The 14,288-nt window shown below is 40.1% G+C and overlaps 1 protein-coding gene across 1 annotated transcript in view; it reads right to left on the reverse strand.

The window, feature by feature from the left end:
- The window catches only part of CNTN6 (contactin 6), a 320,129-nt gene that overhangs the window by 66,675 nt on the left and 239,166 nt on the right, over positions 1–14,288 (reverse strand). The window contains exon 11 of the mRNA XM_038772802.1: positions 439–566. Within this exon, the coding sequence (XP_038628730.1) occupies positions 439–566 (128 nt within the window). The remainder of the gene's footprint in view (positions 1–438; positions 567–14,288) is intronic.

Here is a 14,288-nt window from a genome sequence, read left to right on the forward strand (position 1 = left end):
ATATCCATAAACTCAGCATAAGAAATTACAGATGGGGTGAATTAGTTCATCAAAGTCTAAATAACCTAATTCAGTAGAACATTCACTGATGCATAACAAATTCAAATATTTCGAAGTGGAAGGTATCTTCTGTGCCTAATGAGCTGTTGATGCTATGTTTGCAATTTCCTAAGAATATTCAATTCTAAACTTAGTTCCATAGGACTTGTCACTGTACACTACAGAAGCTCAGTGACTGAGTGTTGCTGTATTGTCATGTCCAGAAACAATTCCATTTTGACAGAGGCATAAGAAACTAACACCCCACGGTGTTGATAATTCAGCTCCAGTATAAACCTAAAATGAAGCTTGTATCATCTCTTAAGACTAAAGTGCATTTCATCAAATGCATTATATATTCGCAACATTCATAAGGCACAAATGAAGAAAATAAAATACCTTTTACAACCAGGGTTCCAGTGTTCTTGGCAATGCCAAATTGATTTGTTGCTATACAAGTGAATGTTCCTGCATCTGATTTGGTAACATTATATATCTTGAGACTGCCATCTTCAAGGAAAAACACTCTAAAAAAAAATATTATTATGATTAAAGGAATATTAGGCTAATTTTACATACAATCTACACCGACCTGCCTCTATATTTTTAATATTTTCAAAATCACGACTGCAATTTACTAATCATTGAAATACCTAATATTCTCTCCTTTATTACCGTCAATTTCACACACCTCATTTGAGAATATAAACACCATGATGTTTTTCTGACCCCATACGCAAAATGATTATCATATAATTTGAGGCATGGAAATGAAGATTTTATTTTGGGGAGTAAAAATCCACATTAGTATGTAGATGAAAGCCTCTCTTAGCAATATTCCTGCACACATAAATAGAAGGTACTACCACCCCCCTCTCTGCTTGAGAAATCAAGTGCAATGGAAAATGAATCTTGATGGGCATGAAATTAGGCTTCACAGGAAGGGGCCTAACTGTCACCCAATGACCCAAATGAAATTTTTTCTTTTGGGTTCACATTCAGGCTAATGCTATTATACATTACCTATAATAGTCTTTTGATATATGAAATCAGAGATCGTAATACATTATATAACTACAATATGCCCATCCCAAATAAACTCATTTGAAAAGCTTAAACTTTGCCTTGGAAAAACAAAGTGTGTCACCTGTATTATGTCCACCTTGAGGGTCAATGTGTAGGCTTATCCTTAGACTGTGAGCCTATGTGGGACAGGGACTGTCCCTGATCTGCTTATACTGTGTATAACCCAACATTCAATACAATGCTTGGCACAAAATAAGCACTTAACAATTACCACAGTGGTTATTACATATTCCTGTATTCCCCAAAATCCTGCCTTAGAAACCCCTGAACTCAGAACTCAAGTCTCTGACCAATGCAGTGGACCAGAGGCCCATTTTCCATGTGAAAGATAGAGAATTAAAGTTTGGAACATTAAAACCCCAAACAGCATAACAACAAAGTCTCTCTGAAAATGGGAAATTTATAAAGCTGAGGCTTTGTGAGGTGACAATTGGGGCTCACTTCTCTTTGTGCCTGAACGATTCCTGCTCTAATGAAATGGCCCTTGCAGAACCATAGAACACATAGTGAGTAGAAGGTGAAAAAAAAAATAATTCATTAGTATTCTACTCTAATCAGTATGAATTCCAAGAACAGGGTGATGGTAAGACAGGATTTACATTCAATTAAGAGGAGAAACAGAAAAATTAGATGAAGAATGTTGCTCATTTGTAAGGTTTCTGTTTCGTGAAGTGTTAATTTCGACGTTGGAAATCAATTAGCAGTCTAAAATCTTACCATTTTAAAAACATTATGACTATACTCCATTAAAAATAGATGATGGAATCATTAAAATAAAAAAATGATTCATGAATGAAAAGGAACGTAAGGCAAAAAAGTTGGCATTAGTATCATATCACTAATAAGACCAATTATTTCATTTGACTCCAAATATTTCTTAGTTCCTCAAAATATACAGCAAACAACATAACTACTCCAGTTAGTTATCCAATTTCAAACACTGTTACACTCTCAACAGAGTGCATAACAAAACTGGGATCTGAATGAAAATGGCTACTGATTTGGCGTTAATGATCACTGGTTGTGTTCAACTAACTGCCAGGTGAACAGAAACATTCTGAAATGCATTTAGTGTGTTCAGTGATCCCATTATTATTTTAAAAAGGCAGCTTCTGAGAGTTTGCAGTTTGTCATGGTTGCTGAGATAGCCATCAGTGTATGCTACTTTTTAAAAATTTATATTTCCATAGTTCATTAGGTCTGGATTGCCTTAAAATGTACTTGACCCATTAATTACAAATTCAGTAATTAAAGTGGACTGGAAACAGAGAGCAACCTTCTTGTCACTGATTTTCCATAAAATATACCTCTTTTGTATCCTATTATAATATGGGTCCTTTGCTGGTATCTACTATGACAATTCCATTTGACTTTCAGCATCATGCAAATCCCACAAAATAGTAAGTTATCTCACCTAACAGGACATATCTACCAATATCAATCAATTAATCAATCAATCATATTTATTGAGCACTTACCGTGTGCAGAGCACTGTACTAAGCGCTTGGGAAGTACAAGTTGGCAACATATAGAGACAGTCCCTACCCAACAGTGGGCTCACAGTCTAGAAGGGGGAGAGATGTATGTAACTGATACCAAATTGCTAATCCTTTTTACTACAAACATCATTGCTTGATGACACCTGGCAGTTAATAGAAAACTGTGGTCTAAAACTCTAGTAATTCTTGGAAGTGACTTTTCTTTATCCACTTGGTTTCTGGCAACAAGGAAGGAAATTAATTAGTCATTGACTAATGATGTGATTATCAATCATTCAGTTATTATAACAGCACATGAAATATCAGTAGGTGGTATACTCTATTTGGCAACATTACCCTTAAAGAAAATTCAGTGTGTCATTTCAAAATCATAACTAGATTAATATTTACTACACTCCATCATTATTACACTCCACTGTGCTTAGCAGAGAAATTAAATCAAGAAATCCTACCATCCCTGAGGTGTGCAATGTGATTTAATGGATAATAATAATAATAATAATAATGGCATTTGTTAAACACTTACTATGTGCCAAGCGCTGGGGAGGTTACAAGGTGATCAGGTTGTCCCAAGGGGGCTCACAGTCTTCATCCCCATTTTACAGATGAGGTAACTGAGGCACAGAGAAGTTAAGTGATTTGCCCAAAGTCACACAGCTGACAATTGGCAGAGCCGGGATTTGAACCCATGACCTCTGACTCCAAAGCCCGGGCTCTTTCCAGGCCTGGGAGTCAGAAGGACCTGGGTTCTAACCCCAGATCTGCCACTTGTCTGTTCTGTGACCTTGGGCAAGTCGATTCACTTCTCTGTGTCTCAGTTACCTAATCTGTAAACTGGACCTCGAGACTGTGGACGTTGGTTATGTCCAACCTGATTAGCTTGTATTTACCCCAGTGCTTAGTACACTGCCTGGTACGTAGTAAGCACTTAAATATATAAAAAAAATTTGACCACAGGATGACTTGAATATTGTTTAGGCACAAATCACATTCTAAATTGAGCCACATTTAATGAATGCTCCACGAGTCCTTCTTCACACCAGACTCGTGTGCTTTATGCAAAATTTTAAGCTATTTGACTATGCAAATTCTTCTTTACCCTGAAGGTGCTCTTTGAAGTTTTGCTGATTGACTACAGTGAATATAATTTCTCAAAAAATTCAATAAACTTTTTAAAAAATGCTAGCTGTGAAGTGTTCACCATATGTCAGGCACTGTACTAAGTGCTGAAGCTGATCAGGTTGGAAACAATCCATGTCCCACGTGGGGCTCACCATCTTAATCCCTTATTTTACCGATGAGGTAACTGAGGTAGAGAGACATTAAGTCACTTGCCCAAGGTCACAGAGCAGAAAAGTGGCAGAGCTGGGATTAGAACCCAGGTCCTCTGACTCCTGGGTCCATGATTTTTCCACTAGGTGACATGCTTCTCACACTGATTTTGAATGCTTAGCTCTAGCTCGTTATGGGCAAGGAACATGTTGACCAACTCTTTTATATTGTACTCTCCCAAGGGCTTAGTACAATACCCCGCACATAGTAAGCCCTCAAAAAATACCAATGATTGATTGAATTAGAAATAAAGCTTGAACTTCCTAAAGACAATCCATATACTCAAAAAAAGAACAAAATCCAAGATGTATCATAAGCATTTTCTAAAACAGATCCAACAGCCCAGTATGAATTTGTCAAGTACACAAAACTATTACTATCTTCTGAAAAATTGGATCCCTGTTGCTTTTTTAGGATGTGCATTTCTTACTCTGAAGCCATTAGAGTAACAGTAGTAGCAGCAGAAGCAGCAGCAGAAATAGTAAAGGCATTTATTGAGTGCTCATTGGGCACAATGCATTGAAATATGCACCTGGATAGGTACAACAGAAGCATAAGACATGTTCCCTGCACACAAGGAGTTTCCACTCTAAAAGGGGGGCGGGAAGAAACAGCTGGGTTCTAATCCCACCTCTGACACTTGTCTGCTGTGTGACCTTGGGCAAGTCACTTTACTTCTCTGTGCCTCTGTTCCCTCATCTGTAAAATGGAGATAAAGCTTGTCAGCCCATGTGAGATGTGGACTGTGTCCAACTTTATATATACAGATATAACAACAAATTCCATAAAAAAGAAAAAAGATAGATATAAAATTATTTATAAATAGGGAATTTGGAATAAATTAATAGTTCATTTTGCTTATATATATATATATATACACACATAAATGCGACTTGGGTTTGGAAGTTAATCAGGAAAGGCTTGTTGGAAGAGATGCGATTTTAGGAGGGCTTTGAAGGTGGGGAGACCTGTGGTCTGTCAGATTAGGTAATGGAAGGAGTTCCAGGCTGGTGGAACAGTCTGGGTGAGGAATAGGGGTTGGTGAATCAGAAGCAAGGTACAGCTAGAAGATTGGTTTGGGAGAAGCAAAAAAAACTAGCTGTAGAGTATAGGGTTAAGAGGGCTAACATGTAAGATAGAGTTGGTGGACGGTCTTGAAGCAGAGTGTGAGTTTTTGCTTGATGTAGAGGAAAATGGGAAGTCACTGAAGGGATTTGAGGAGAGGAGAGATGTGAGATGAGGACACTTCAAAAGGATGAGTAATGTGGCAGTGTATGTTGGTGGAAGGGGGAGGGAAGCTGGAGGCAGGAAGACTAGCCAAGAGGCTGATACGGTAGTCCAGCTGTGATATGACAAGAACTTGGACCAAGGTGATAAGCAGTCTGGATGGAGACAAATGGGTAGGTGAGGGAAATGTTGTGTAATGAGAACTGGCAGGATTTAGCAGTAGCTTAAATGACTGTTGGAAGATGATGAGGAACCAAGGATGACATCAAGGTTGCAGGCTTATGGGACTGGGACAGTGAATGTGTCGCTGGAGAAGGGAAAGCTGGGAGAAGGAGCGGGTTTAGGAGAGAGGATGTATGGTTCCCTTTTGGAGTATATTAAGGTGTTAGGGGGATATTTGAGTGAGGATGTCAAAATAAACCTCATGGCTTTCAGAAATCATTGTTGTTGCCTTATGCTGTCGAGTCGTGTCCGACCCATAGCGACGTCATAGACGCATCTTTCCCAGAATGCCCCATTTCCATCTGAAATCATTCTGGTAGTGTATCCATAGAGTTTTCTTGGTAAAAATATAGAAGTAGTTTACCATTGCCTCCTTCTGCAGAGTAAAGGAGTCTCTGCCCTTAACTCTCTCCCATGTTGCTGCTGCTGCCCAGCACAGGTGAGTTTTGACTTGCCAAAACTTGCCCTAGCTTTGACTGCCCAAGCTAGGAATGGAATGGGAATGCCTTTGCTTGACTGTCCCTCCTATAGTCGTGATGGTAGAGTACTGGAAACTCTCCAGGTATGACCCTGAAATGGCTCAGAAATCATTAGGCCACACACACAAAAAAAACTTGGCCCACACGGTTTTCATTGCCCACCTCCCAATTTCTTGGTGCCATTTATCATCCCTCTCCAGTACTTCCATCTCTTGCTCCAAAAAATGATAATAGTAATAATAATGATAATAATAATAATGGCATTGATTAAGCACTTACTATGTGCAAAGCACTGTTCTAAGCACTGGGGAGGTTACAAGGTGATCAGGTTGTCCCACAGGGGGCTCACAGTCTTAATCCCCATTTTACAGATGAGGTAACTGAGGCCCAGAGAAGTTAAGTGACTTGCCCAAAGTCACACAGCTGACAATTGGCGGAGCTGGGATTTGAACCCATGACCTCTGACTCCAAAGCCTGTGCTCTTTCCACTGAGCGATGTACTCTCCCAAGCACTTAGAACAGTGCTCTGCACATATTAAGCTCCCAATACCATTGATTGATTGATTGCTCTCCATCTAAACCACCACCACACTGATCCGTGTCTTGTCTTGCATCCTACTGCCTCAGCCTCCTCACTGAACTCCCTGCCTCCCCTTTCCCCATTCCAGTCCTGCACTCTGCTGCCCATATTATTTCCCTAAAATGTTCTGCACATGTTTTCTCACTCCTCAAATGCCTTCAAAGGTTACACTTTCCAATCCACACCCAGCAGACATTCCTGACCACTGGCTTAAGGCATTACTTTATTGTTCCACTACACCCCAGCTCACACAATTCATTCCTCTCAAACTACTCTCTGTGCTTTGTTCTCATGTCATTTTTCTTGACCCCTTGCTTCAACTTGGAACTCCCCCTAAATAAGGACCAGGCCACCATCTCCAAAGCCTTTCTGTAATCACTTTGTCTCCAGGAGGTCTTCCTATATTAATTTCTCTACTTCCTTGTTTTAACTTCCCAACCACCACCCAATCATTTTAGACTAAACACTCACTATTCTACCTGTAATTTCATTGATGCCTGTCTCCCCCACTAGACTGTTAGCACTTTGAGGGTAGGTTTTGTGTCTTTGAACCCTGTTGTACTTCCCCAAGTATTTAGTACAGTGCTTTGTGCAGGGTAAGTGTTCAGCAAATACTTTTGTTGATTGATTATGTACTCAGAACTACCTGTAGCACTTATGTATATACTTCATTGCTAAATATCCGCTTTTCTTCTTCCTATCTGTTCATTATTTTAGTATATCTGGAATCATGTCTACTAATTCTCTTATCCTCTCCCTAATGCTTGGTACAGTATTCTACACACAGTGGATATTCAATAAATACTACTGATTGATCAGTTAGAAAGATTCATGAGACAAGCAAACATTCAGCTGCTCAAAGTGGACTCCCTGTTCATTTTTTTTTTTACTATAGAGTTTAGATAAGGAGTAGAACTAGAATCAGTGTATGCCAGCTTAAAAACTCTGAACTACTAAACCAGTGTTGCTCAGTGGAAAGAGCCTGGGCTTGGGAGTCAGAGGTCATGGGTTCTAATTCCAGCTCTACCACTTGTCAGCTGTGTCATCATCAATCATCAATCGTATTTATTGAGCGCTTACTATGTGCAGAGCACTGAACTTCTCTGTATCTCAGTTACCTCATCTGTAAAATGAGGATCAAAACTGAGCACCATGTGAGACAACCTAATTACCTTGCATCCCCCCAAGTGCTTAGAACAGTGCTTGGCACCTAGTAAGTGCTTAACAAATGACATTATTATTATTACATACTTAAAAATAACTGGCCAACAAGAAAATATGTTGAGTATGCATAGAAATTCAAAGTAGGGCTTAGCAGGAATGCTATGCAAAGTACAATTTTAAGGTCTATTTCTATCAACCAACTGGTGGTGCCAGATAAGAAAAGCTCCACACATGTGAATTAACTAGGGTGTTTTAATTGATGTCACTTAATGTACATAGAGAAAGATAAGTTTATCTTTTCTCCTGTAGATTTGTAATACTCTGAGAGATACAATTTGAAGCAAAGGCAATGACATATTAAGCAAAGATATTAAAAATATTTCATTTTCTTTTTACAAGTTTCTCTGGTATTTAAGAACATAATCACACTGCAACTACAGATAAGGACTGCCATAAAAAAACAATTTTAAAAAAAGTAGATTTCAACATCTAATTAGAAAAAAAAATAGGTCCAGTAGAAGACATTTTCAATTGGATCGTGGAGGAAACTCTATACATAAGTGTAGAAATTGCTTGTCAAATTCATTCCTCTGAGGGAGCAAAGTATCATTGTCTATGGAAGAACAATCATGTGGGTCTTTGTGGAACTCACTAAAACTTATTCAAGTAAATAAAAAACAAAACAAAACTTTCCAGAAAGCTGATGGCAACTACTGTCCTGCATGTTTTAGAGTAAATACATTATGGCGGGGCGGGGGGGGGGGGGGGGGGGGGGTACCTGCAGAGAGACACCTGGAGGTAAGCTTGTAAAGACATCAAATATTATTTTGCTCATTTTCTGAGTGATATATCTTACTCAGAAGTTACGATAGTGCAGTCTTCTGGTACAAAGAAACAATACGAAGATTTCCAAATTATTATTTAAATGGAAAACTTAGCACAGATTCTCCATAGGTAGCCAGAAGAAAGTGTGCGAAGATGTACTGAAGGTCAAACTCAACCTGTGCTCCATGGACACTTGTGCTTAGGATTTTATGGCCTTTTCATTTATTCATTCAATCATCTTTATTGAGGGCTTACTGTGTGCAAAGCACTGTACTAAAGTGCTTGAGAGAGTACAACCTAAGAGCAGACATATTCCTGCCCACTCAAGCTCACAGGTTAGAGGGGGAGACAGACACTAATATAAATACATAGATTGAATAAATAAATTACAGGTATATACATATGTGTTGTGGGGATGGAAGGGAGGATGAATGAAAAAGCAAGAGTGGTGCAGAACAGAGTGAGAGAAGAAGAGAGGAGGGTTTAGTCAGGGAAGGCTTCTTGGAGGAGATGTGCCTTCAATAAGGTTTTGAAGTGGGGGAGAGCAATTATGTGTCTGATATGAGGGAGAGCACTCCAGGCCAGAGGTAGGATGTAGGCGAGAGTCCGGCGGTGAGACAGACAAGATCAAGGTACAGTGAGAAGATTAGCATTGGAGGAATGAAGTATATGGGCTGGGTTGTAGTACGTGAAGTAGGAGGGCGCCAGGTGATTAGATGCTTTGAAGCCAATGGTGAGGAGACATTGTTTGATTCAGGGGTGGATGGGCAACCACTGGAGTTTCTTGAGGAGTGGGGAAAGATGGTCTGAATGCTTTTGAAGGAAAATGATTCAGGCAACAGAATGAAGTATGGACTGGAGTGGGGAGAGACATGATGCAGGGAGGTCTGCAAGGAGGCTGAAACAATAATCAAGGCAGGCTAGGATAAGTGCTTGAATTAATGCGGTAGCAATTTGGACTGAGAGGAAGGGGTGAATTTTGGTGATTTTGTGAAGGTAGAACTGACAGATTTAGTTATGGCTTCATATTCCCACATATTCAAATATGTGGGTGGAACAAAAGAGTGGAGTCAAGGATAATGCCAAGATTACAGGCTTGTGAGACAGGAAGGATGGTGGTGCCATCAACAGTCATGGGAAAGTGAGCTGGAGGATAGGGTTTGGAAGGGAAGATAAGTTGTTTTAGCCATATTAAATTTGAGGTGAAGGGAGGACATCTTAGTAGGTATGTCCTGAAGGCAGGAGGAAATGCGGGACTGCAGAGAGGGAGAGAGAACAGGTCTGGAGATGTAGATTTGGGTGGCATCAGCAAAGAGGTGATAGTTGAAGCTGTGTGAGTGAATGAGCTTTCCAAGGGAGTGGGCATAGATGGAGAAAAGAAGTGGACCCAGAACTGAACCTCGAGGGACACCCACAATTAGGAGATGGAAGACAGAGAAGAAGCCCATGAAAGAAGCTGAGAATGAGCATCCAGAGAGATGAGCAGAATCAGGAGAGGACAGTGTCAGTGCAGCTGAGGTTGGATAATGTTTCCAGGGGAAGGGAGTGGTTAACAGTGTCCAAGTCAGCTAAGAGGTCAAGGAGGATTATGATGGAGTAGAGGCCATTGGATGTGGTGAGGAGGAGATCATTGGTGACCTCTGAGAGGGTGGTTTCTGTGGAGTGAAGAGAATGGGAGCCAGATTGGAGGGCATCGAGGAGAGAATTGGAGGAGAGAAACTTGGGCCAGGGATGTAGACAGCTTGGAAAGGAATGGTAGGAGGGAGATGGGGCAATAACTGGAGGGAGCTGTGGGGTCAAGGGAGGGTTTTCTTAGGATAGGGGAGATTTGGGCATGTTTAAAAGCAGTGGGGAAGAAGCCATTAGAGACTGAACAGTTGAAGATGGCAGTTAGGGAGGGGGCAAGTGTTTTGATGAGGTGCAAAAGAATGGGGTTGGATGCACAGGTGGAGGGGGTGGATTTTGAGAGAAGGCAGGAGATTTCCTCTGGAGATAGTGTTGGGAAAGATGGGAGAGTTGAAGAAGGGGCAGGAGAGGGGAGGGACAGGAGAGGGGCAGGGAAGATTTTTTGGGAGATCATGCCTGATAGTGTCAATTTTGTTGATGAAATAAGCGGCCAGGTCATTGGGGACAAGGGACAGGGAAGGCAGAGGACAGGTGGCCTGAGGAGGGAGTTCGAGTCAGATTTGCTATTCAGTCTTTTGAAAACAAACCCATTACTGCAGCCAAGAAGAAACTTGCTAGGCAAAACTACCAGGGTTTAAACCTTCACATGCAATGTCTGTGGTCAGTCACGTGCCTCATGCCTTAGCTTCAGTGTCTACCTCTAGGCACTTTGGAATGCCCCGTTCATTACGGAACCAAAGTGCATCTTGACTGATTGATTTTTCCACGTGAGAAGTAGCGTGGTCCAGAGGAAAGAACACGGGTCTAGGGATCAGGAGACCTGGGATCTAATCCCAGCTCTGCTTCTTGCCTGCTGTGTGACCTTGGGCAGGTCATTTAACTTTCCAGTGTCTCATCTGTAAAATGGGGATTCAATACCAGTTCTCCCTCCTTAGACTCTTAGCCCCTTGTGGGATGGGGATGGTATCTGACCTGATTATCTTGTAGTTACCCCCCCAGCTTTAAGTTCAAAGCTTGACACATAGTAAATGCTTAATAAATATTACTATTGTTATTATTATGTAAAGGCTATCTTATTCAAGGTTAACTAAGGCTACTCTGACAACAAAGAGTAACAACAGCTAAAATCATTTGAACAAAATCTGCTTTAGCATAACATCTTTATCAAAGATGTTCTCCAGAGGATTTAGTCATTGGCCGGGAAGGAATAAGACTATAGAGGATTTGCCATGAGAAAGACATGCACTGGTTATTCTAGCCAATAGGAAAACCTCTGGACTGTTAGGATTTGTCAGCTTCTAAAGATACCTGAGGAAAATGGTATCATAAATTTGGTTTTCCTGAGGTATCATTATGTAGGGTGAGAAACAAGCAATATTAAAAATAAATTTGTGTTATTGGGCTGGCTAGAAATATGCTCATGCATTCTTTCAATCGTATTTATTGAGCACTTACTGTGTGCAAAGCACTGTGCTAAGTGCTTGGGAAAGTATGGTATAATAACAGGTACATTCCTGCCCACAACGAGCTCACAGTCTGGTGTCAATGTATCAGAGAACTCATTCATCGGCCTCCACCTTTCGTCTTTCTACGTGCTCTGTTTCTACTATGGAAAGATAGAGATTAGCAGTTTATCCCGTATCGCAAATCTTCGTGCATGCCCTTTGCAGAAGGGCAGCAGCCCTTAACTTACTACAGGGTCTGTCACTCCTAAATTCCAAATGGGGATTAGTTAGCTGGTCACTTCTCTTTCCTGCCTGTCCTGTCAGACTTCAGTTATAACCCCACTTAAAGAGTACTTTTCTTTTCTCTAACTCTTCAATTCCAATTTTTCCTTTCAAAGATAGAAGTAAAACATGGTCAGCAAGAAAACAGAGATTTCTATCTGAATGATAAATGCCACAGTACTCTATTTCGATTATTTGGCTTTAGAAATATACAGTTTTCTAAAAAAGATGGTGTTGTGTGAACAGAAGACAATAACATTTGCTGTGTAACAGAGCTGATTTTAAAGTTTGAGGATATGGTAAATTAGCAATTGTTAAATTCTAAAACTGAATGAATTTAGGGCATTGAATAATTATAAAATCTTGCTACTCAAAGTAGAGCAATAGTGCTATTTTTATAGTTAGATTATTAACTGGTGTATTGCTTCCAATTCCATCTAATAATAGTGTGGACCATGAAATTTTAATTGACTGTCTAATTTTACTGATATCTAGTAAATGTAAAATAGATTGGATTAAAATGAGTTAGATAAGAGGTAGAGAATGTGTATAAATTGTGATTTTTAACAAAGGTTTTAGGTAAAATGTCCCACTAGAATCCATCTTACATCAAATTATTTATATTGTATTTTAATGATCTTTGCACCTGATTATCATATTTAGGGTATAATTTATATGCTAATCCTACTGTCATTTAATAAGCCATCTTCAAACGAAAGCTTTATCTCAGAATAGATTTTAATGAGCTAAAAAAAATGACTGACAAGATGATCTGCAGACGAATAAATACCAAACCAAGTTTACTCATTTGCATCAAAGCTAGAGTTGCTCTTTCAACTTGCAATGCAATTTTCAAGGAAGCCTGAGCCCCACTTTCTAACTGCAGAGACAAGGATAAATCTAGCTAGTAGCCAGCAGCCATTCACTCTGGGCCACACTCAAACCCAAAAACTGTTGTGAGCTCTTGGGAATATGCAGGAATTTTCAGTGGATAGATGCTGGGGGCATTCTTGAACAGGGAGAGATTTTCCCCCTCTCCCCTATGTGAGAGGTAATGGCAGCTTCAACCATAGCAATATTTCACTCCTTGGAATCAATTCAGATGCAACTTCGAGAACAGACATGAGAATCACTAATGTCATGGGCAGGGAACATGTCTCAATTCTGTTGTATTGTAATGATAACAATAATCATGGTACTTGTAAAGCACTTTCTATGTGCCAAGCACTGTTCTAAGCACTGGGGTAGATACAAGCTAATCAGGTTGGACACAGTCCCTGTCCCACATGAGGATCACAGTGTTAATCCCATTTTACAGATGTGGTAACTAAGACCCAGAGAAGTGAAGTGACTTACCCAAGGTCACACAGTAGACTTGTGGCAGAGCTGGGATTAGAACCCATGTCCTTCTGACTCCCAGGCCTGTGCTCTAACCACTAAGCCATGCTGCTTCCAAGTGCTTATTTCAGTGCTCCACACAGTCAGTGCTCAGTAAATACCAGTAATGGGCTGATCAATGATATTGAGGAAATAGAGTCACAGAATAGAGAGATAGTGGTGGAATAGGGAAAAGAGAATGTACTGACATCATACCATTAGATTTGATCATATTTGTAGTTAATCCTCCAAACAGGAAAGCCAACAGTATTTGGGAGAAGCACAGGACTGGGTAGAACCTAGAGATGATCTGATTGCAGATGGAGAGCGGGGCGTTCTGGGAGAGATGTGTCTGTGGTGTCGCTTTGGGTTGGAAACGACTTGACGGCATAAGACAAGAACCTTAGACAGTTGGTGACATGGCTGCTAAAAACACATTTAGATATTAAAACAATAGGGACTACGAATTGTAGGTCATTCAGCACTTAAAAATAAGGTGCAAACAATTAGTGTGTCACAGAGCAGCCAATATTTATTGATCGCTAGGGAAATGTTTCGTAGTGAACCTATCCTGAATGATATGGCCACACTTTCTGTGGTTGCGTAGAAAAGAACCTCTTGGTGTTCCTTGCAAATATTTATGCTATTTCCTAAGATCTTAGGATATATACACACACACATACACAAACACACAGTTGATCCTTATCAACTCTGTCATATTGTACTCCCCCAAGCACTTAATACAGTCCTCTGCACACAGTAAGTGCTTAATAAATAACTATGATTGATAGTGGCAAACTGCTTTTGGCCCTTAAATTAAAGTTATGGTAGACAGACTATGTCCAGATAGAGAAGGGTTTTATGATTATTTGTAGGAAAGAGATGTAACTTTAAAGGAAAATACTTGAAGTAGAATCATGCACTTGCTCAAGAAGGCACAATTCAGAAGTCCTTTCCAAGGCAACCTATTCTAATGCATCTAGGGAAAATTGGGTCTGTAGGACATGAAAATGCCTCTTCCTGAATTCACAAAGACAATGGGAATGTATTTTTGAGAACCTGAATAAAGGGATCATTTACATGAGCTAGTTATTCTAAGATGCTT

This window comes from Tachyglossus aculeatus, chromosome X1 (genome assembly GCF_015852505.1).
Source record: "Tachyglossus aculeatus isolate mTacAcu1 chromosome X1, mTacAcu1.pri, whole genome shotgun sequence".
Classification (NCBI taxonomy): domain Eukaryota; kingdom Metazoa; phylum Chordata; class Mammalia; order Monotremata; family Tachyglossidae; genus Tachyglossus; species Tachyglossus aculeatus.